The sequence below is a fragment of the Zonotrichia leucophrys genome, chromosome 2, assembly GCF_028769735.1.
Source record: "Zonotrichia leucophrys gambelii isolate GWCS_2022_RI chromosome 2, RI_Zleu_2.0, whole genome shotgun sequence".
Classification (NCBI taxonomy): domain Eukaryota; kingdom Metazoa; phylum Chordata; class Aves; order Passeriformes; family Passerellidae; genus Zonotrichia; species Zonotrichia leucophrys.
Window position 1 is genome coordinate 52493798 of NC_088171.1, and position 24187 is coordinate 52517984.

Here is a 24187-nt window from a genome sequence, read left to right on the forward strand (position 1 = left end):
TTATTCACAGTAATTACTGAGTTGATGCAAAATTCATTGTGAAATTTAAAGTACCAGAAAATCTGGTGGTGATACTGTTTTACTCTTTGGATGTTCTTAAAATAAGTCAGAGTCAACAGATTGCAAAAATATGCAATTACAAAGTTATTAAAATGCAGATTTTTGGCAGGAAGCCACTGTAGTCTCCTGTGTTCACAGCTGCCTATTTACAGCAGAACGGCCCTGAGCAGCCTGTGGTGGCTTCTTTGAGCAATTACAGCTGATGGGTCAGGGCAGTGGCCTCTCTGAGGACCACGTTCAGTAACCTTTTACCTCCTGGGTCATAAGCTTCACTCAAAAATTTTTTTTGGCAGGAGGGGTTGGTGTGGACTGTCATCTTTTGTTCCCTGTCACGCTGACGATACATCTGGGGTGCCTCTCCTGAGACTGTGCATGTACTGTACCTACATCTACACAGATGGTTCCTCAGATTGGAGTGTAGACCATTCAGCAGCATAAATTTTGAATTACATTTTTGAGGTCAGTGTAACATGCATTTTCCCCAGTCAGAGCTGCCTTTAATCATTGCTGCCTTCACAGTTCCCTAGGAGCAGGGCATACTGGAATATTAACAAAGTGGCAGATGCTTTGCTTTAATGAAGAAATAAGCACTGTCATTTTACCTTCATCCTATCCCCCATAATGTCACTGGATGCCCCAGTGATTTTTTCTTTCTCTCTGCACAGTGACTTGGGAACAAAAATTATGACCCACTTAGTGAAAAAAAACTTTCAAAGTTGATGCTCAAAGGGTTGTGTGCAGACACTCAACACCACTGCTGCCAGCCAAAAACTGCTTTGCCTGTGGTTTAGCATCCAATATGTGCTGGATCTTTCTCAGTGTCTACTTTTGCAAGGTGCTTAGAGTATGAACTTCTATTATTCATTTGTGCAGCTTCTCCCAAGAAGCAAACTTCTTTTCCTCCATGAAATTATGAGACTGGCACAAGCCATAAAAAGGAGGGGGAAGGTTATGCAAAATGAGGTGTGTAGCATCTAAACAGCAAGAGTGAGCAAGTCATCCTTGCTGTGAAATTGGGGTGATGTTCTCAGAGTGTGAAGAGGCAGAAGTTCATGTTGTCTGTTATTAAGTATAGTGAGAACATCTCCCCTTCTAAAGCTGTCTTGTGGTGCTGGGGGCTTGCTGGCCATGTGAAGCAGATGTCATCAATATCACAGAGGGTCTGTAACAGTCTCTCACAGGACAAGTGACATTTAGGGGCTCAAGAATGAAACAGAGCAGGACCAATAGAGAATATATTAGAAATGGTTGGTGTTATACAATCCCATTATATATGGGCCTACCTGGTAATACTTTAACTTGCTCCTCATAGAAATACTTCTCTCTCAATAAAGTCCAGTCTGCATTAGTCCAAAAAACTCAAAATGTGTTCACCCTTTTCATAGATTTTCTTAACTGATAATGCAGAGCCTAAAACTTTAAAGACATTGTCATCATTTAAAAGGTGTGTGTGTCCTGGGAAAACTGTGTGGGCAATAACAAAACCTTACATTGATTTCTTAGAAGGAGGAAGATGCAGGGGAAATCCAAACAAATTCTTTAACCTCCACATGGCCAGTGCATTCCCTGTTACACAGGAGGAGGCATTCTGAGGTTACCATGAGCAGGCAGAAATAGATCAGAAGAGCTTCGTTTTGAGGCTCCCTGGAGGTGCAAACATACCAGAAGAACTGCAGAGATGCCAAGCAGTGGTGTCCCTGAATTGTCCTTCCCTGTGCAGGGGTTCCTGGGCCATCTCAGGAGGCAGGTTGGATGCCAGCAGCTTGGCACTGCTTTGGTTTATGCCTTTAGCCACAGCCCCACAGGCAGTTCAGCTGAGTAGGAGTGGTGAAGCCAATCTGCTTTCCTTCCACCCTGGTGGACCATCTCCTTGGCTGCAGAATGAAACAGTGAGAGAAGGAATCCAGCAGGGATCCTCCAAGGATCCAGGACTGTACCCTCAGGATCAAAGGCACAACATTCTTGCTCTTGGTCATTTGGCGCAAGCATGATGCTATTAATGCCCAGGTCATGGGCTCAATCCCCATATGGCCCATTCAGTTAGGAGTTGGACTTGATTGATCCATCTGGGGCCCTTCCAACTCTGTGATTCTGTGATTTGCACAAAGGGCACTCCACTGATTTCTGTTTTGTGGATGAAGAAGTGTGCCTCTAAAGATAGTGGCAGGCATTTCCTATGCTGCTGGTTATCAGAATTTTCACATGTGGGAAGAATACTATAAAAATCAAGACTGATTTTTAGGTGCGGAAGAAGATGATGCCCTTCCCTTCATAATTTACTCCCAGGCACTTTCATGTATGTTTTTCCTCATGCATTTTAAAATGTCCTAAAACAAAAGAACATTAAATATGGGGCTCAATGTCTGGTACCATGCAGAGGACTCATCCAGAGGGATTGAGGAATGAAATAAAGTCTTTGCTATATGCTGCAACTCAGAGACTGAATTGCCACAGGAGAAAACACAGGGGATCAGAGTGCTTATCCAGAAGAGAGTAGGTTTTGATTCCCAGAGAAAATAAAGAAAAGAACTGCAAAGCAGCTTGGGTATGGGATTTCAGGAGCTCTTGGGCAGGTGAGTGATGATGCTGGAACCAGCAAAATGTGTTGTGATCAGGGAGAGAAGAGGAGCACAGGGTACTTGAGGAGATGCAGGGGCAGGCTGATGACACTAAACATCATGTGCTCCTGCATCAGTTTGGTTGGTACAGAGTTAACAGCAGCTTTGGTCATTAGATATAGTTTAGAATTAGACCAAGATGGAAGGAGGCAAACTTGCTTAGTATTCAGTAGGCCCCTGTCTGGGTGCTCTTCCCCATTTTCTCTTGAAGTAATCTATTACCACATCTCAAGAGAAAAATGACCCCAATCTAAAGATTAATAGAGCAGTGTGTGGACATTTCCAGTGATGTGTATGAAACTCAATTTTTTTTGTTGCTGTATGCACTGAAGTGTCCTTTATCAGCAAATCTCTAGATCTTAAAAAGTAGGCTGATTATTGGAGAGGGCAGCAGACAATTTAGGGCACATGGTGTTTTCTTATGACAGGAGCGTTGCTGTGAAGTACAGTAATTTATGTTGATAAATTGTGGCCATCAAAATGTCTTAAACACTTCACAGGATGAATTTCTAAGCATACATCTCTCATTTTAGCAGTGGATGGATAGAAAAGAGGTATTTGTTTGAGAAATTGGGAAAAAGATGACTCTTGCTTATACTATTTCTTGAAAAGTAGCAAGGGACTTTCATGTGTTCCTAGAATCAGCTCATTGCTATTGGGGTCAGATCAACCCAATTGTGGTTTAATGTGACAAGTTAAGGAACTTTCCTCCTTCATAATGAAGTTGCAACAAAAATCAAGGAGCCCATATAGTGTCAGGACTGAGTAGTTTTTGAACACTAGATCTTTCTTAGCAAAGGTAATTTGGTTTTGAAGTTCTGTATGCAAGCCAAAATGTAAAGCTTTTTATATCAGGAATTAGACACTGTGGGGTCCATATGTTATTTTTAGCGGTTGCAAATTTCTCTGTCTTTTTTCTATCATTTTATATGGTCAAAAGTTTTAAAAGGAGTTCTTTGGACTTCAGTACAGAACAAGGAGGGTGCTGAGGTTGCTATGGTAAGTGTGAGTTAAGCACATGATTTAGTTCCTCTCTGAATTGTAGCCTGCAGAAATGAGCAGTGAAGTAGACTGAGCAGATAAGGTCCAAATTAGATATGAATTTACCCTAAAGATGTGTGCATGTGTCTTGCAGTTGAAGTTGTCCCTGAACATGGTAGTGAATGTACTCAAGTGGCCTGAAGATTTGTACTAGTTGAACCCCATATCCCTAAGGAATGATAGAGAGACACCCCAGGTGTTTTCAAAGCAGGAAATATATTCAAAGTTTGACCTGTCATGACCCATCTTGACTTGCAGATCTTTTGCAGAGATGACCCTGGATTACAGAGGTTTGAGTTCTAGGATTTTCAGAGGGATAGACGCTGAAATTAGTCCCCTTAGCAATTCAAAGGTTTTGAGGAGATCTTTTGCTACTTTAGTGCATTTTGATTGCATGCAGAACTTGTTAAAATACTGATATTAATGCTACATCAAAGTGAGTGTGCTGTGGCATGTGGTCTGATATTAGTAACTGTATAAGATTGAGATTTAAACAAAAAATCCCCAAACCATTTGTTTGTGTTCTGGAAGAAAAGGTTTCTGTATTGGCAGACAGACAACTACTGTGCATGCCATTTCCTAACCTTATCTCCTATGACTTTGTTGTACTGAGCTGCTTGCATATGGGCAGCAGGAGCAAAATTACAGCATAACCTGTGTACTAATGATGGGAGGCCCCTTAGGCTGAACGCAGGCATGGCATATTCTTATGAGACACTTGCAAAGCTTTCCAAAAAGCAGCAACAAGGAGTGATTTCTAGCATGCCTTCTGGAGCTCTGGAAAAGGGTCTTTTTACTCATAACTAAGAATAAGAGCCTGTTGGGATTTGTTCAAATAAGCCCTTTCCTCTTTGATATATAATTGCTATCTCTAGTTTTGCCACAAGTGTCTTCAAGTTGTTATCATTTCTGCCCCTCCCTTTTTCTTTTCCCCCAAGATTTCAGCTTTCCATGCCAGTGGTCCAGAACCTAACAGTCTGCAGAAGATAAACTAAGATATAAACTAAGATAGGATGTCTCTTGGGCATATACCTCTTCTAAAGCAAAAGAGTGAGAGACTCACATTTTGAGTTCATTTTTTCTAGTGGAAGGAAGCTTCTCTGGGTTTTAACTTTTGTTTCAATACCAAAAAAAAAAAAAAAAAAAAACAACCCAGAAAAAAAACCCCACCATGCTGATGGAATCAATTACAGCACTTTCTTCTGTTTTCAGACCCTAACTCAAAAAGCACTAAAGCATCAGTGCACTTTTGCCTGGTATCTGGCAATGTAATTGCGTCATTCACTACAAATTGCAACTGACTTCACAGTGTAAGGCAGAAGGAAATGAGAAGCTGGCAGGCAAGTTCTGACTCACCTTAAATGTACACATGAGGAGCACAGTGTATCAGTGGAAGTGCAGATAGGACCAGACCCTGGGGTTTCTGTTCACATTACATGGCCTGTTCACAAATGGGAAGGGGGGTACACTGTCAGCCTCCTACACTTATTAATTGCTTTCTGTTTGGGGAAGATTAAGTTTTGAAGAAAAACATTCATTAATCACTGGGGTACTATTTATATCATCATAAACTTGTGTCAGCTTAGCTGTCCTTAACAATGATTATTATTATTATTATTATAAAACCCAGCAACTCTTATCTCCTCCCCTGTACACATCCTGTGGTAATGAGGAATGCTCCTTCTTTTCCTTCTCCCTTCTGCTTCTTCACGCAATACCCAACTCAACTCAATTTTCCCCTCCTCTTCTCCCCTAGCTGTCAATCACTGTCACATTACTTTGCATCATATGCATCAAGTTTTTCCATCGAGTTAGCCAATTCTAAAGCTGCCTTCCCAGAGGCTACACAGATTGTGCGAGCTGGAGGAGCTCAGGAAGGAGTAAAGTGGACAATAACAAAGGCTCCCAGAGCTGCCTCTTCCTGCCAATCTCTCCTGCAAGCATACACAGGGTGCTTTATATAGGCCATGCCTCCAGGGCCAGAACTGTGTGTGAGCTGGGCCAGCAGACCTCCTGTCCACCCCATAAATCACAGCAGGGAGGGGGAAATGGCTCATTGCACTGCATCACTGATGTTGTCCATTCTGTGTGCTACAAATTACAGTGTTGCATTCAGCATCCCCTGACTTCTGAAGCCTGTGATTCAAGAGAGGGAGCAAAACTTCTTAACAGGAGTGTTTACCTGTGGGCAGCAGAGGTTAGGCTAAGAAAGATGCACTTAGTGAGTTTAGACAGCTACAGCAAGGCAAGCTTTCCAAGGCATGTTTTTTCTACTGTTAAATCTTTGGTAGTTTTCCTTCCCTCTCCCAAAGTGATAGATTTGAAGGACTTTTCTGTTCTGAAGCATTGTTTTCAAAGCTCTCAGTCCATTTCCAGTATAGTTTTTCTGTGAGACTTGTGTAAGGCATCCTTCATGGCTGACTGACTTCAGGTACAATTGAGTAAAAGCTTCCTGCAGTATTCTGGCCTTCCTTAAAGGTCCTGTGCTTTGCTGGAGAATGCTATGGCTATTTATGGATACCCTTTCAGAGTGACAGTAATTTATTTCCCTGGCTGCCAATGATATTAGAAGTTGTATAACTACATTTTTGCTCACAGCTTTTAAACATGGTACTTTATTGGTCTCTTTAGTGCTTAAGTAGCTATAAATGGGCCCCTCAAAATCTGCATCATCCAGGTTCCACTCTTGGACATGACATGACAAACCTCTTGCCGTGTCCTGACCTCGGTGCTGCAAGGCTCATCAATATCAGTTCTGTACAGAGCTAGCAAGGTTCTCCACTTCTTCCTGGAAATGTTGGTATTTAACTGGGTGTTTTCTAAACCCCCATCCTCCTGTAAGCTCTAAGCTCTTATCAGACTTTTTTCCTGATTTTGGGCTTCATGGTGAAGTGCTTCCCTTGGTCTCATGAAGGCTGCCTTGTAGTGGGCATACATGAGATTTTATTTTGATGGTCTTGAAACAAGTATGCCTGTTTCTAGAAGAGCAGTGCTGCCTATTCTGGAACAGACACACCTTTTGGTAGGTGGCCATGGCTTAAATTACAACGTAGATGCATCTGTTCAGAGATCACCAGGCTTGATGTTGGGTTCAAAGCTTGCATGAGACATCTCTAAGTTCTAAGGCTTATTTCAGGGTTACCCAGCTTCTTCCTCGTCACTGTATGTCTTGTAGTGGTATGTAACAATATCCTTCCAAAGCTGTGATATTAAGAAGAATATGTGCCTATATTCACATCTTCCAAGATGTGGAATAGAGATGTAGGGTTCACTTGCTTTCTGCATTTGGCTAATTATAAAGTGTCTAGTCTGGTTGAAATATCTGAGGACTAATCTTCAGATATGTCACTATGTTCTGAGGTATTTCTGCTTACTTTTTAATCACATAGACATAAGAGATGGGGTGTTTTCTGGGTGTTGTAGTTTGTTTGGAATAGTACAGCAAAAAAGTGCTATTTTTTTATCCTTTTCAATACTTTTAAGAAAGATGTTAATTTAAGAGGAATTTAAGCTGCTAGCATTGTTTCTAGAACTAACAGATATCTGTAACAATAATTTAAAGTTTGTTTTTCCTCTGAGATAATTTTGCTTTCAGGAAAATTTTCCATATCTGGAAAATAAGAAAGTATTTCACATCTAGTGATTTTAAACAATCAGTGAAATACTTTATGTCATTTGAATTCTGCTATGTATAATTTTTTTTTTTTTTGTGAAGTAACTACAAAACAAGCAAACAACCAACCAAACAAAAAACAAACAAAAAGAAAGAGTGGAAAATATTGAGTACAGCAAAAACAATGTCAAATAAGATACAATCATATTTCATAGAATCATAGAACAGTTTGATTTGAAAGTGACCATAAAGTTCATCTTGTTTCAACCCCACTGCTGTGGGCAGGGACACTTCCCACTAGACCAGGTTGCTCAAAACACCATCCAACCTGGCCTTGAACATTTCATGGGATGGGGCATCCACAACTTCTCTAGGCAACCTGTTCCAGTGTCTCACCACTTCAATTTTGAGTTCAAACTATAATTCAGAAATGTAGCTGTCTTAGATGTTGATAGGAATGTTTCTCCTACAGTATGCCCCAGACACTGATAATTAATGAGGAATAACAAATGTTTCAGGATGACAGTAATTTCAGGTAAGATAAAGAACATTCTAGGCTAAAGACAAATTTACCTTATGGAAGCTCCATGAGCCTAAAAAATAGGCTGTTTGAGGATGTGTTTCCTTTCTTGGCAATTGCAGCCATCATGTTCTTTTAACACCAAGTGCTGTTGGCAGCAGACAAGCTGTAGTGTAGTTGGTGTAGTCTTTTATTTTACATGTGACTGTTGGATTTGTAGTTCCTTTTCCTTCCCACTTCTTGAAGTGTGCTAGGGTAGTTTATTGGTAAGTTAAAAGCCAATGTCAAGTCCTCTGTACAGTAAAATTGAGAGCCTGCTGACATGCATCGCTGTGCCATGGCATGACTGTGGCAATCCATCTTGACCAGTGTGTTTGAAAGTTGAGCTACATATAATCAATTGCACTCTTAAAACTTTAATGTCTTTGGCTGCACCATGTAGCACTGCATTAATTTGGTGGTGCATTCAGCCTCTGCATTTTGGCTCCAAGGGCTTACACCACCTGGCCTGGGCAGTGCCTGACACGGCGCTGTGTGATTAATGCAGAAGCCTTTCCTCCCTCTCAGCCTGGGCAGAAGGCTTGCTACTGCGAAGAAGAAGAAGCCAAAGAAAAGATCCCCCAAGCCACTGAATTCTTGCAGGGGGCCTGGAATTGCATGGCATGTTTCTGAATGAAAGGGATGAGTAGCTGAGCCCGTTTGCAGAGGGGAGAAGAGGGTGGGGGCAGGGCTAAAAAGGCTTTTCAGGTCAGGAGGAGGAAGCACACCAATATGAAGAGCACTGTTCATATTGGAAATCATTTCTGGAAATCAATCAGATTTTTTCAAGAGTGCACAGCCAGCTAACAGATTCTCAGTAGCAAGTTTTCCACTTGAATGAAGTTTTTGACAGTCAATGACTTAGGACTTGTCTCTAATGACAAATATCTTTTTTCATTTTGGGACAAACACTATAAAGGTGCTGTTTGTATTCTGCAGCATCAGTAACAAATTTTAACCTTGCATCCATGAAAAAAGCCACTGTAAAAGCAAACAGCCAGGAACATTAAATGAGCCATATGCAATGACTTACTAATTCATATACATGGCAGATACCCCTCCCATGGCCTTCCTGAAGCAAAGGGCTCTAATGGTGGGTGAAGTGGAAGAAGTGGTTAATACTAGCTAAAATAGGCTGTGCTGTGTCATAAGTTACAATTTTGTTGGATTTTTTTTCTTCTGAAAATCTGACTTTAAAGCTTAGAAAGAAGGGAGATTGAAAGATGCAATGGGCAGCACTGTTTCAAAAGCAATCCTTTATTTTTTGGAGGACATGGAGAGCCATCTAATCCAACTGAGTGCCTCTGAACTATAAACAGTGTAGCTTGCAGTCTCCTGTCAAATCTCATGTTCTGTCTCAAGGGTTGCAACACATAAATGGTGCTGGACTCCAGTGAGCAAGTTTGGAGGAGCTGCAGTTCCAAGAATGTCAACAAATGTAAGTTTAAGATGCTAGTTTGAAGATAAATGGAATAGAATTAATAAGCAGCAGTAATGGCTTTGTAATTGAAATAGTATAGACATTAGAGGTACATAGGGTGTTAGTAATCATATTAATTATGTGTTAACAGAAAGGCAAAGTAATAAAATGAAAAATCAAAAAGCTTAGTTGTTCACATGCAGATCTAGGGGGACATTTTGTAACAGAAATAATTGCTTTTGCTTCATCCTCAGGGTGATGCTATCTGTGTTGAATTGGTTTTTCTCAAGAAAGCAGAGCAATCTAAAATTCTAAGTATAGAATATACTTAGAATTATACATAGATGTATACTTAGAATATACTACACAGCAATAGTAGGGGTGAAAATAACCACATTTTAGAAACCTCATACAGCATCCCTCCCCAACACTGAAAGGAAGCAGAGCTGCTAGGAAGGGTAAAGATAAATGGAATTACTTTTCTATCAGAAGTATAATACTCTTTATTAGTTAGTTATGTGTGCCTAGAATAGATCAGCTGTCAGGGAGAGCAAGTAGATGAACATGTACCTTGTGAGCTGTCAGGAGCACATCAGTGTGGGGTTTTTTAAATAATAATTATCCCCTTCCAGAGAAATATTTTAGACAAAAGCACAGCTGCTTTATTAAGGGTGCCTTTTGTGCATAAGGATGAATATTCCAGTTTGTTCTCTTCATTTTTTGTGTAAATATAATACCATATTTACATAAAACTCTGCTAGGAAATGGTGCCATTCGCTGTTAAAGCTTGCATAATAAAATTGTTTGTCAGGGATTTAATTTGGTTGAAGTTTGTTATTTGTGCTAGCAGCTCAGAGGGGCTGCAGCTTGCTTTCAAGCCTGGCAATGCCCTTGCCCTGAGCAAGCCATAATGCAAACAGCTGTCCTGGGATTCAGCGTGGCAGGGCATGGATCTTTTCTTGCACCTTGACCATTGCTCAGAGGTGAAGGCAGCTGTTTGCTTCCCTGTGGTCAGAGGAGCTCTTTGAGCACCAGATCCACCATTCTGGCACAATTCAATAGTCTCTCTGGTCTGGCAGCTTGGCTGAGGTCTTGGAGCAAATAACTCTTGCTGGTCAATAGGGTGTGGGTCTCCTGGGGGCCCCCCAGAGTCTGAATGGAGCAGCTGTGAACGAGGTCAGTTCTGCTGGGAGCTGGACTTGGCTGGGGAAGGGTTTAAATGTGCAATGGACCCCTCTGTGGTGGGTTGGCCCTGGCTGGATGCCAGGTGCCCACTAAAGCCTTTCCATTACTCCCTCCAAAACTGGACAGGGGAGAGAAAATATAGTGAAAGCTTCATTTATAAGGACCAGAAGATAACACTCACTGATTACTGTCATGGGCAAAACAGGCTGAACTTGGGGAAATTAATTTAGTTTATTACTAAAAAAATCAGAGCAGGAATTGAGAAATAAATTGCAAAAACACTGTTTGCTCCCCACCCCTCCCTCCTGCTCAGGCTCTACCTCATCCTCACTAGCAGCACAGGGAGACAGGGAATGGTGGTTATGGTTGGTTCATCACAAGTTCTTTCTGCCGCTGCTGAGGTAGGGGAATCCTTCTCCTGCTCCAGTATGGAGTCCTTCCCACAGAGACAGTCCTCTGCTAATTTCTCTAGGAGTCCATCCCACAGGCTGCAGTTCTTCACAAACTGCCCTAGCCTGGGCACAGGTTGCAGATCTTCAAGGACGTGCTGCTCCAGCATGGGTCCGCCAGAGGGTCACAGGCCTTACCAGGAAACCTGCTCCAGCATGGGCTCCCCTCTCCATGGGTCCACAGATCCCTGCCAGGAGCCTGTTCCTGCATGGGCTTACCCCAGGTTCACAGCCTGTTTGGATCATCTACCTGCTCTGGCCTGGGACTCGTCCCCAGGCTGCAGATGGATCTCTGTATATCCATGGTCCTCCATGGGCTGCAGGGGCACAGCTGCCTCCCCATGGTCTGCACCACAGCCTGCAGGGGAATCTCAGATATGGCACCTGAAGTACCTCCTGCCTCTCATTCTTCACTGACCTTGTTGTCTGTGGAGTTGTTCCTCTCACACATTCTCATTCCTCTCTGACCACAATTATATCTGTGTGCAATAACTTTTTTTAAACCTGTCTCAAATCTGTTGTTACAGAGGTGTTACCATAATTACTGGTTGGCTCAGCCTTGGCCAACAGTGCATCTGTTCTGGAGCTGGCTGGGGTTGGCCCTGTTGGACATGGAGGAAGCTTCCAGCAGCTTCTCACAGAGAAGTCACCCCTGAAGCCTCCTGCTATCAAAATCTGGCCATGCAAACCCAATACACCCTACCAGAGTTCAGAAGGTCTACTTTGATCTTTGCCATTGCAACTTTGCGTGTTGGAGTGAAGGACTGAGACTTTACAGAGCTTTGTCAAATCATATTTAATTTAATTTTGGCACTGAAGCCCATCACAGGACTCTGGATATGGTGCTGAGCTAGTGCTGGCAGCAGCAACATGAAGACAGCCTGCTTAGATTTGTTTTTCAGGGCTGGCTAGGAACTGGCTTTAGATCAATTCCCTTAGGAAAATCATATCCCCATCACAGAAAGCAGAGAAGTGCTAAATTCTTGGGAGACTTGCTGTTGGGGACTCGTCCTACACAGTGGTAGGCGATATAGGCAGCTGGCCAAGACTGTTGTGAAATATTTAAGGCATTGCTGCTGTTCTCCTCCATAGAGTGATTGAATGAGATCCCCATTTCACCCAACATGTATAGGTATTTACTGAGCAAATATCCATATACCAATATTTCACCTACAGGCCGAGTTTGATTGATACAGAAATAATCATTGTGTCTGCACATTTTTGCAAATGATGGGAAAAATGGTATACATACAGAAGCTGAAAAACTTGTATTATGAATGTGTTTTAAAATTCTCTTTTACTGCTTCTTCTTGCAAATATAGTAGTCTAAATGTGACAGGATTTTGTAGGAGTCCAAAGAATAGAAAGGAAAAATAATTAACATTGAGTTCTCTTCATAACTAATATCACACTTTAAAACCTGTTGAAGGATTATAGGGGTTTGTGAAAGAGTGGTTTTTTTTTTTTTAATTTGTATATGAAGTACTGGAAAATTACTGTAGCTAGAGGTGACTTGTTGATCTTGGTCAGTCCTGGATCTGATTGTGCTGAAACACTTTTCTTGTGCTATGTTGTTCAAAGCCTGAGTACATGGATGTAGTCACCTAGACCTGAGATTTGGGTGAGGAAGATTCACTGTCCTTCCTCTTCCCATCTCTCCTCCCTGTCTCCAACAGCCCAGTCATGACGAATGTAGGGGGAATTTCACTCCTTTCTGCACCACTGTCTGTGGTCAATTGCTGGGATCATTTGGATATCTTTCTCTAACAAATTCAGTAGATTTCACTTCTACATGCATCATATCAACTTGACAGTGTAGCAGCTTTCAAAATAGCAAGTATTTTTAGGTTCTTTGCTGTCATGTCAAACCAGAGCTTCAGACCTAAATGCTGTGACAGAACACCATTGTTTTGAGCTAATCTCAGGTTTCAGTGTTGCACCAGATTGCCATCCTCAGCTTTGTGTGACTAAGTAATGCCTCTAAAGATGACAATGTAATAGGATGATGTGTGCTATGAGGTGTCTTATGGACAAGTTAGCAGTAAGACAATTCATTAGCTGATGCATCTCAGTGTTACTCTTGCCCTTTTTCTCATGAGAATAGTTTTCTTTATCTCACAACGTGAAATAGAGACAGACCAAAATAGCAACAAGTTATTTTGTCTAGCTTATATGCAAAATCTCTACAGCAGCGACTGTCAAACTGAAGCTGCATTTTATTTCTGCAGCTGTTTCTTCAGTGCTCTAACACTATTATTAATAGTACCTGTCACCTGTACAGCACCTCAGAGTTGTTAGCAGTTTGAGAAACATACAAACTTAGTGGAAAGCATCAAAAATTAAGTAAACACCCTACTTCTTACTGGCTAGACTCAAGTGTAAAAATTACTTCGTAGCCTGACTTTGCCTTTAGCTTAGTGAAACAGTCTTCCAGACAGCTATTTCTCTGACTTACTTTATGGTTTTGCTAGATCATTCCTGTTACAATTTTATCATAACATCTGGACCAGAAAGGCACTACTGAAAACAGTATGTAGAGTTTCCTTGTTTTACTTTCCAGGCTCCTTTAATTAAGTTAAGATGCTAATGTGATTTTGAACAAACACAGAAGCACATCTTGCTGGTGCTAAAATGCTGCTAATAGTGTAGAAACTCCATACAGTTAATGATTCTTGTTGATCTTGGTGAAGCAGTAGTAGCAGTAGAGACCTTAGTGTAGAAAGCAGTCTTTCTTAGAATCATTTTTATCAGCTAATCATTTTAAATTGCCACCAAGCGGGTGATGTGACAGGAAGACTTTGAGCTATTCTTGCAGTACTGCCATTATTACAAAGCTGGAAAAAAATACGTGGAGGAAGAAAAAAAGTGTGCTGAAAATAAATTTGAAAACTTCTGACATTCATTTGCATTTCTGAAGGCTCTCTCAACATGGGTGGTTTCTATCCAGGGTAGAACACACAGTTCTGTTAATATATTTTTTTCTCTTTTTAAATGAAATTGTGAAGCTTTGACAGCCTTTAAACTTTTGTTGTAGCCTCCTAAAATCCCCCCAGTGTGAGGCCAGGCAGCCTGTGCTGCAGAGCCCTGGCCAAGAGTCTTTGCCAGCACCTAAACTGGTGGAAAAGCCACCTGGCCCTGCTGCTGGCCCCCCTTCCTCCCACATCCTCTCAATCCTTTTGTAAATCTGCTTGTATGAATGCATTGAGATTATAAAACCATTGTTCTGTGCCACAAAACCAGGTACCCAAAGCTACAATAGTTATAAAAAATGCCCAATGCAGTTCCTGCTTATTCCAAACTCCCTTGGCCCTGAGGGAATCTAGCCTGGTAGTCAGCCCCTCCCAGCAGACTCAGCAAGCCTTTGTGGGACTTCTGTTGTATCATTGTTGAAAATAGTTCATGTTTTATTGTAAATTACTGTTATTTGCAACTTCTAGCTTCGCAGTTCCCACTGCACAGAGATCAAGCACCCAATTTTTCCTTTGTATCCATCAGTGCAAATGAAGATTAACTCCAGTGAAGTCAGCCTAACCACAAGTGTAAACCTAGGAGGAATGGAAGGAAGATCAGCCTACAATCTACTTGGGATTTTTATTTGTAAATAGCAAAATTAATGCTGCTGTTCTGCAGACACAGGGTGACCTGCAAAGTACTAGCTCATGCATTACTAATGTATCTCCATTTAAATGCAGATTTTTGCTCCTAACAGAACTTCAGGGAAATCCTCTCCAGATAAACTGTAATAGGATACCAAATGGTGATTCAATATTTCACTTTAGCTTGTGTTTCAGCTTATTGATCTTAATTTTCTATCATTTTGATGCAGCATTTGCCTAGGGAGAAGAGTATTACACTCACTATAATAGGGCTTTTAATTAATAATTAATAATTTTAATATTCCCCACACTCATGTCAGCAGTGGCAATCTGCTTGTATTCCTTCCCTTGTTTCTGTTTTCAGTGGTGGAAACCAGCAAGGTGTGACTTTACATATTTCAGGAAATAATTGAGAGAGTTGAGGAAAGGCAGCATAGCATAAGTATCACAGTGTCCATGTGGGACGTGCTTAACATGATAGTCTTTGGTCCTTAGCCATTTGTGGTGACAGTAGTGGGACCCTGACACAATTTGGTTTTGCCATATATGACAAGTTTAGGAAGAAGTTTTTCTCTGAACAAGTTTAGGCTGAAGTTTTTCTCTAAACGTGTCTCCCTCAAGCACTACTTAAGTGCAGCTTCTAAGATGTAAATGAAACCTTGATTGGTTTCTTTTTTTTTTAAATAGATAAGTTCTCTTTTCTGCACTGAACTTTAAGTGTCCTAAATAGTACAATGGAGCATAGAAATTATAGGTCTACTAGATCATGAATACATTCATTAAGAGGAATTACCTGATGTTGAGAGTATTTTTGCAGCACTTGACATGATGACCTCCAATCTAGTTATAACTAGGCCACACTATTTCTCAGTTTCCAGGCTGAAAGCCAGCAGCACAAGGATTACAAGCAAGGCTTATGTACCAGGCACTCAAAAATAACTGATTTTCAGTACCAGCCACTCAAAAATAACTCCCTACTGTGGTAGAAGGATAACTAAGATTTTAAAATAAATTTTTAGATTTCGGGTTTTTGATTATTTCTGTAATTTAATTACCTATAGAGTGCATTCTGCTACCATTTCCAAATGTTGTTCTTGCATCCATAAGATTAATGAATTTTCAAAAATTTACCTCTGAGATTAACATTTTTCATACAGCATCCTAGGATTTGTGTACTTTTTTTAAATTATCAGAGTAAGAGCAATAAAATAGTGGAAATTGCCAGTCATGTGGTTACTGAGAGCTCTTCTATCATGTAACTTGGTCAGCAAAACAGGTGTCTAAGAAGTAATGATCTTTGTGATTATGCTCCTTTGGGAAGCTCACCTATATGCCCTCAGTTTTCTTCTCCTAAATTATGTCCAACATTCTCAAACCCTGGCAGATTGAAACACCATCTAAACAAAACAAAAACTGGTACAGAAACATTCCTCCATCAAAGTCAGTCCTCTCTATGCCCATGTCTATCTCTGAATAAGTGGTGTGCTGCAATCCATCAGACAGAAATTTGTTACTGGTAAGAACACAAGACGCACCAAAAAAAAACTGTCTCATGGGAGATTTTGTTGGGTGGGGAGTTTGGGGGGGTGGGTGGGATATTGGTGGGGTTTTTTCCCTCCCCCTCCATAAAAAGGCAGGAAAACCATTTGCTTCTAGTATTGGAAGTCCTTGCTGACTTGGTAAATGGAGAGTAATGATAAAATGGTATAGCTACAGTGGAAAAGCTGGGTATTTTTTTCATCAACAATCCATTATCAGTAAACTCAATTTGATCGGAACTAAAGCACTCAACAAAACTTCTAATGGTGAGGGGTATTTCAGTTAATCACTTATGGGCTTATCCAAATCAAGTCTTTAAAGTGACTACTATTGGTCAAAAAGAAAGCTTTCAATGATCCAAAATAAGATTTCTTTTAATTAGAAAATTATAGAATTTCCAGGAGTTTTGAGTTTTGGATTTTTTTTTAAGTGCAGTGTGGAATCCTTTATTAAAATTGGATTTGGTACCCAATTATAGCAAAACTATTTACTAAATAGTAGAAAATAAAAAGGTGCTTTTCTTCAGAATCTGTATCTTGAAAAGTAATCTCAATAGTGAAAATGGGTGTTGTAATAGGTTGGGGTTTTTTTCCCCCAAGACATAAGTTCTTGGTAGGACTTAACAAAATTGAAATTCATTTTTTAAAAAAGTGAACTAATAAAACTTACCACTTCTTTGACCTTGTAAACTTCCATCAGAATGCATGAAACAGCAGGAAGTTTGCCTAGCAGCAGTAGGTTTGCACATCCTCTTATTTCCTTTACCAGCTCAAACCTAGGTTTTTATATTAATTACTGTTCATTTATGGAATGGAAAACATACATTTTTAATTATGTTAGTTGAAATGTTGGCTAGTGTGAAACCAAGTGCTTGGAATTGGTCCATTTGAGCCACGTGAATCAGCAGTACTGTTTAACAGTTTTTGCATTTTTTTTCATTTCACTATTTCACACTATGATCCTCACCCAGCATAAAACATGATAAAGATAAAAGGCTCCATCTAGTGGGCTAGAATTTTCTATTGAAAGGGGAAAAAAAGGCTCTCATTTTCACTTGATTTTATGCACTAAGAAATACAGCTTTAGATTTTGTTTCATTAAGCTGCCATGTTGTTGTTAATTCTTGCCTTCTGCAGAGCCATTATTTTATATGCAAAGCTGTGAAACATTGAGTATTATTCTCAGTCTTGAGCAAGAAGCAATAAATGATACTAAACTAGTGGGTTTATACAGTAGTTCATCAAAAAAGTTCTTCCTCCCCACCCCCTTCAAGTTTCAATATATAGTAACCAAAAGAAGGTAGTTTGTGTGTCAGCAAATGTTTTAAAGTATTTAAGCTTCTTTCCTACTTAAAACTGACTGGAAACACTCATAGCTTGACCACAGCACTTAACACAGTATTTTGGGAGTATTTTTACTCAGGGAACTCTACCCATGTGTTACCTCAGCACTAAATGACTGAATTACTTGTTTACCTGCAAATTGGGAAATTTGTGTTTTCTGGCAAGACACAGCCCCTGTGGCCTCTGCTGTGTCTTCCAAAGGCAAACACCAAAACATCCATCCTGGCATCTGTCTAGGAGCCTGCCTGGTACTGGCATGTGTCCAAAAGAATCCTGACAGAATCTAGCTCCTTTATTTTAGGTACACAATTGATATAGTACAGTAGTACTGGGGTTTTTTTCTTTTCTCTTTGCTGGATTTCTGCACTGCATAGCAGTTATGCTCCCAGCTGCTGAACTTGAAATGGCAGGACTCTTCCATTTGCAGTAGTGAAACTTGGGTGTTACTCTCATGCCAACAAATTCAGCTGGCAGCTGAAACCTCCTCTTCAGTTCACTTCAAGCTAGTAACAAGTGTAGGAGCAGGAATAAGTAGACCAAGCACAGATTTGGCAGAAGACACACTGAACTACATACCCTGGCTTTTGTCTGAACGTCCTTCCTTTTAAAGCAGTAGAGCCTGGCAAGATCAGTTCCCCCTGTGCAGCTTCCAGCAAGGGGCAGACAGTGCATGCATTGTAGTAATGCACTATACACAGGTTTACTGCAGCCAGCATTCATATCCAGCACTGGAAAATGTGTCTCCTGTGCAAATCACAAAATAGAGCTTACTAAGTTGTTTTGCACTCCTTTTGACCACAGGGAGATCTTCCTTTGCATTAGGTCACTTAATAGCAAATCCAGAGGATTTTTACTTTGGTAGCAATGCACAATTTGGCAATTCTGATAGGTCACACAGACTTGCTGATCTTCCAGAACAATCCTCCCCAGCTGCAGCTGTCATTGTATCCTCCATGGAAATGTTTTTCTGAGCTGCCAATGGGAAAGAGCTGTCATTTGGCTTGTTTTACAAGCTAAATCAGAGGATAGTATTAGAGTTCTTACTCTGAACCTTTCTATGAGCAAGGACTACCACAGAACTGAGTAGTTCTAGAGTGCCTTTAAGGAAGTTGATGTATTTCCAACATGCAAACAACGCTACTCAAAAGGGAAGAAATTAAAAGCAGAACTTAAACTGCATGGTTTGCTATTTGTTATTTCTAAATCACAAACACCTACCTCACATGCAATAGAAGAAAAGATTCAAGTCCCTTAATTCAAAGATGCTAAATATCACTTTTCACTGCTGGCCTTTGTTTAGAACTGTTCATGTTTTAAAAGATTATAGGCTTGTTGCTGAGCTAAAGCAAATCTCAAGTTTGGAACTACAGTAAGATTCTCTTTGTTTTATATTAAATACCTTTTCTAGCACTAGTACTTGAACTGATTCTAATGAAATACAAATTTCCAGATATGAAACTCTGAGGATTACCTAACACACTGCTTTTGTAATAACCTGCTGTAAACTCAAACTGTTACTCTGGGGATTAATTTATTGCCTCTTCAGGTCATTGAAAAATCTCATACAAGCCTTCTAACTAGGTAATGTTTATCCAGTTTGAATTTATTTAGTTACTTTTTTGTTCTTTGTGGGAGCAGTGGTCTTTCAAATCAATGCACAGATGTCCTTTTATTGTTGTAGAGAACCACTTAGTCTCTTCCTTCCTTTTCACAGCTAACCAGGTGCTGAAGTTTGGAACACTCGTCAGTACTTCCAACACCTATGACGACTCCGGGATTGTGACCATCGAGACGGACAAACCTCTGCTGTGGACAATGGCTATCAAGAGCTAAGATCAGCTACAGCTGCCTTTTCTGATCTGACACGACTCAAATTACAAAATTTCACTGAATTAAGACAGTAAAGCTGCTGCATGATGGAAGCAGGCACTGATTTTCTGTATTGAATGAAAAACAAGTCTGAAATAAAAGTCACTTGAGATTGAATCAAAATTACTTGATGTATTAGAGTACTTCATTCTATTTAATCTACTTAATCAGAAGATGCATGAGCAGCCACTCAGTACAACCACAAACCAAAATGAATATCAAGAAACTGCTGCTGCTGCTTATCTGCTTAGTTCAGGCTACTTTTACAAAGTATTTTATTCCAATACTGAACTATTTTTCCTGTCCTGACAAAAGGAAATACAGTATCCAGTTGCACACAGTATAACTGTATCACAAGGTGATAGCACTAAGATTAACTAATCTCATTTTCCTGTCCTGGTTTGTAACATATGTAGGTGCTGGTGAAGATTTCTGAAGAATAATTATTGAACTTTTCTACTTAGGAAGCAAGTTAGTGTACTGAAGAAGCTTCAGTTTTGCTGAAGCTGCACCAGTATCAGATGTCCCAGTATTAAGTGCTTTTAAAGTCTGTAGCAGAAGTACCATTGTGGCTTCTGCAAATACCAAATGCTTACAGTAAGATTTTTGAAGTGAATGAAATGTCTTAATCTCAATCTAAGGAGGAAAAACATTGCATCTACCAGAGTTTTTGCAGGCTTAGTTCTTAAAATCAAAATATGCAATAACATAAAATAATAGAAACTTCCAGGTCAACATGCAGGGGGCCAATACAATTCTATGTACAGAACAGGATTCAAAATGGGTATATATCCTATCCAACAGTGTGAGCAAGTTGTGGATTTGCTGAAGGACTGCTTAGTGTCTCTGACAACTAAACTATCCTCAAATGGTACATCTCAGTAATCAATTATGTTTGGGTGTTTTAATTATGCCATCAGAATACAGACTGGCAATACAATTTCTTTGTTTGACGTGAAGTTTTTTTCCTGTCAAGTACATACTATAACCTAGCATGACTTCCAAATGCAGAAAGGAATTAGTGATAATTATGGTGATTCCAGAAATTATTGACAGGAATTCCCATACACTTTTACACCACTTGAAAGGATAGAGAAAGGCTGTTTTCTTGCAGTCTGCTTTTGCTAGAACAGTGCTGTTCCAAAGCTTAATTTACTGCTTTGTAAACATCTCCTGGAGAGAGGTCATACAGCTGTCCCCCATGGAAGCTTTCACCGTTTGACTGGAGAAAAACTTAGGCAACCTCATCAGAATGCAACACTGACCCAGCATCAAGCAGGACATTGGACTAGAGATCTTCCAAGCCTCCTTCCCACCTGAATGATTGATTCTACCATGGTTAAAAGAAGTAATAAAACAAGTAAAGCACACAACTACTATTACAGAAAAAAAAAAAAAGCAGGCCTGCAGACAGGTATGGTCACATACACTTTTAAAAAGTAATAAGACGACAAGAACGTTTGAAAACGCAAACTGAGCTTGTTTAATATCAAACAAATTAAAGCTGTGAAATCACTGCAGCAGGTGTCACAACTGTCTTCTTCATGATGAATATTCAGCCACCTCTGTTGAGAGAACAAAGTAATCAGTTTCAACTAATGAACAGTGATCAAGTGATCCCACCTAAAATCTTACTTTATCCTCCCACCACTGCCCTGTTAGGAGAAGCATTACAGCTTATTTCCCATTTTCAAACACTCCTTGCCTAGATGACCACTCTTAGAGGTATAAGGGAGTCACATATTATGGGCACAGAATGGTCTTTAACCTCTTCCAGTGCTGGGGAGGGGATCACATTAGCTCTGGAGAATATGGTACTGTTAGTATGTCATTACCATGGAGCCAGCCAGTCAACCTGAAGTTCAAACTCTTCATGATGCATTATTCATTCCAAAAGGCATTTTACAGGATGCAGTTAAACATAAAACAATGTTTCAAATATATCTAGCACTCAGTAAATCAAACAAGGCAAACCTTTTTCTGTGCCCTGTCATCCTACAGCATACCCTCTCAGTTTTCTTTACCTTATCATCCATCCATTTACTTTGGATACCCAGACTATGAACTGGAAACAGTATGAGCATTTAAGATCCAAATAGAGTAATTGTTCTGTGGTCAAACATACACTGAGGAACTGGAGATCAAAATATCTAACATGCAGTTTTGAAGCAGAATACTCAGAGAAAACCTTGAGAACTATGGTTCTAATACTTTGCAGCATGCTGAATTAAGATAAAGTTCATTAGCATTGCTCATAAAGTCCTTTGAATCAAGTAATACTTGTCATATTACACTAAATGCACAGACAGTAAAACAACATGGGTTTTATAGGGCTCACTAATGTCCTCTGTTTAAAACTGAACAGGTAAAAATTTAGTGAAACTGCAGGCCATATTCACTTACACAATTATATTGTTGATTGGGATATGGATCAATTTGACGAAGAAACCAATAAATCCCATTATAGCAAAGCCTATTGCTGTTGCCATGGCAATCTTCTGGAACTCTGCAAAATAACAAGAAAAAAAAAGTGTTAGGATGTCTCATGTATGGCATACATATGTGCACTGCAGAGACCAAAGGAGAGATCTCTCTTTACAGAACCATGTTAATACCGAAACACTTCAAAATCTGCACAGATGCTGAGAAACAAACCCACTTTTTTAGAAGACAGATGAGATTTTCAGAGAGAAGATGCAGATTTCCACAATGAATGGCTGATCACAATCTTTTTTAAATAAGCAGAATCAAAAATACCTACAATGACAATGCATAGAACATTTATCCCATCACATTTCCTTTACATCCCTACAAGCCCTGAAAATAATCTTTAATATAGCATCAAAAATAGAAAATCTGTATTTATGTCCATCACAGGAGGACAGCACTGTAAGACCCCACAAAAATCGAATACTTGGGATATTTTCAATTACTTTAGGACAGCAACCATGAAGCTGACAAAGAAGGTCAATAGCCCCTCATCAACCTGCCAGTCTGACAAGGAATGAAGTTCCTTATGGATCTCAATAGCAAACTTAAGTCCCAGACCTGTTCACTCTGAGCATGTGAATAAAGCACCGTAACTTGCAGAGGACCAGCTGCATTCTGGTTTTGGTTACAGCTTCTCTCCAGGGCCTCTCTAGTCCAAAACCTCCTCTTCCCTACTCCTGTGACAAAATTGTTCCTGTCCCAGTCAGGCAATGCCTGGCAACTGTGGAGCACTGAATTTCAGCTACTTAACCTCTCTCCTAAAGTGAATTTTAGTACCACTCACACACCTAGGTACATGTGTTTATTATAGCCAGAACCTTAAACACATTGACATTTAGACAACTACAGCTCAAGTTTAAATCTCATATTGGCAGCTGAGAAACAACCACAGCAAACAAATCAACACAAGTGACGTATGGAAAGACACGTGCTAAGATACAAGACAAATCAAGGATTGTGTTCTGATTTATTGTGTGCTTTACCTTTCCTGTCAGGTTTGGTGCATCTCTTAACAAGTCGTATGGAATCTTTCACAAACTGACGGCTGGGTTCCACAAATTGCATTACCTGATCCATGATTGCCTGCAAACACACACACATTTAGCATTGATGGCTCCACATACATACTGAAAACCAGATTTTTTAAATTACATTAGTAGCAGTTACCTACAAAGTTTGTTAAAGGCTTAAGATAACCTAAAGTGTCACATTCCAACCTAAGATACTTCCACTTTCCAGGAAATGAAGACACTGTTTCACTAAATAAACATGAAGGCCTATTTCTGACTGCTAAAGAAAAAAATATGGAAAATTATGCCTTTCAGCCTAGAAGGGGAAAACAGCCCCATCACAGCGGGGTTTTCAGCTCACGCCCTACGCTGTGTTTCTGAGAACACCACCAAAGGCGTCTAAATAGACAAAAGTCGCCGGTTTGGGGGGACCCCCACGCCAAAAGCTGCCGGGGGCCGGTGAGCACGGAGAGAGAACGCTGTGCCCGAGCCTTATCCTCACTGCAGGCGTGTGCCAGCATTGCCCCCGCACACAGGACACCACCGGCGGGATTTGCTCCCACTAATCCATACGGACCCACTGGTAGAAGGCTCCCGGTGTGATGTCGGCCCCTCTCGCGTCTCAGCGACCCCCTTCCCCCTCGCTGCGGCCGAGATCCCCCTGCCTGCCGCAGTCCCGACAATCTCCCACCCCTGGCCCCATCCCAATTGCCGCTGCCCAGCCCTGATCCCCGATCCCTGATTCCCCGTCTCCCAGGGCCGGGGAACACCCGGGGGACCCCCGGTCCCCCGCGCCGCCCTCACCGTGGGCCGAGGGCCACGTCGCACTGAGCGGCGGAGCGCGTGACGTCACGGCGGCAGGCGGGGCGGGTTTTGGGTGGAAATTGAAGAGGTTTGGGGGCGGGGTTGCACTTGGGTTTTTTTCCTCCTTTCCGGTTTCCGGGGCCTGGCGCTCCTCCCGCCTCGCCGGCGGGGCGGGCACAGCCGTGAGGGCCCGTGCGGCTCCGCAGTGCCTCTGCGGCTGCTGGCAGCGCGTCTGCTTCCCGTGCCCTTGGAGCCTTGGGATCCTGCGGTGTTCTAGCGGGAAATAAAGGGAAAAGGTGCGACTATTCTCCCAGGCAAACAGCGACAAGGATGAAAGAACACAGTCTCAAGCTGTGCCATGGGAGGTCTAGGTTGGACATTAGGAGGGATTTCCTCATAGAAAGGGTGATTAGATACTGGAAGGCTGCCTAGGGAAGTGGTGGAGTCGCTGTCCCTGGAGGTGTTTAAGGACAGATTGGACGTGGCACTCCGTGCCATGGAATAGCTGTCAAGGTGGTGTTAGGGCATAGGTTGGACTCAATGATCTCAGAGGTCTTTTCCAACCTAATTTATCCTCTGGATATGCCTGTA

General features: G+C 41.0%; 2 protein-coding genes across 11 annotated transcripts in view; one reads left to right on the forward strand and one right to left on the reverse strand.

Moving 5' to 3' along the window:
* The window catches only part of TPK1 (thiamin pyrophosphokinase 1), a 305721-nt gene extending 286303 nt beyond the window's left edge, over positions 1-19418 (forward strand). For all 9 annotated transcript variants that reach the window (XM_064704990.1, XM_064704992.1, XM_064704993.1 and 6 more), the window contains one exon: positions 19138-19418. In XM_064704990.1, the coding sequence (XP_064561060.1) occupies positions 19138-19256 (119 nt within the window). In that variant the 3' untranslated portion in view covers positions 19257-19418. The remainder of the gene's footprint in view (positions 1-19137) is intronic.
* Positions 19419-20751: 1333 nt separating this feature from the next.
* Positions 20752-23715, reverse strand: SEC61G (SEC61 translocon subunit gamma). Of its 2 annotated transcripts, XM_064704998.1 has the most exons (4): positions 23597-23715; positions 22766-22865; positions 21696-21798; positions 20752-20857 (listed from the first exon to the last, which is right to left on the reverse strand). In XM_064704998.1, the coding sequence occupies exons 2-4, from the start codon at positions 22857-22859 to the stop codon at positions 20848-20850; spliced, it is 207 nt and encodes a 68-aa protein (XP_064561068.1). In that variant the 5' UTR covers positions 22860-22865; positions 23597-23715; the 3' UTR covers positions 20752-20847. The 2 variants fall into 2 exon arrangements, with proteins under 2 accessions (XP_064561068.1, XP_064561067.1); XM_064704997.1 differs by lacking the exon at positions 23597-23715 and having other exon boundaries at positions 22766-22886.
* Between the last annotated feature and the right edge of the window lie 472 nt (positions 23716-24187).

What these genes read in the sequence shown, in the direction of transcription:
- SEC61G (XM_064704997.1), bottom strand. Translation starts at nt 22,883, where the DNA reads ATGTGTGTGTGTTTGCAGGCAATCATGGATCAGGTAATGCAATTTGTG. An exon ending in CACCAAACCTGACAGGAAAG is followed by an intron (nt 21,799 to 22,765) that starts GTAAAGCACACA and finishes GTTATTTTGCAG; the next exon opens with AGTTCCAGAAGATTGCCATG.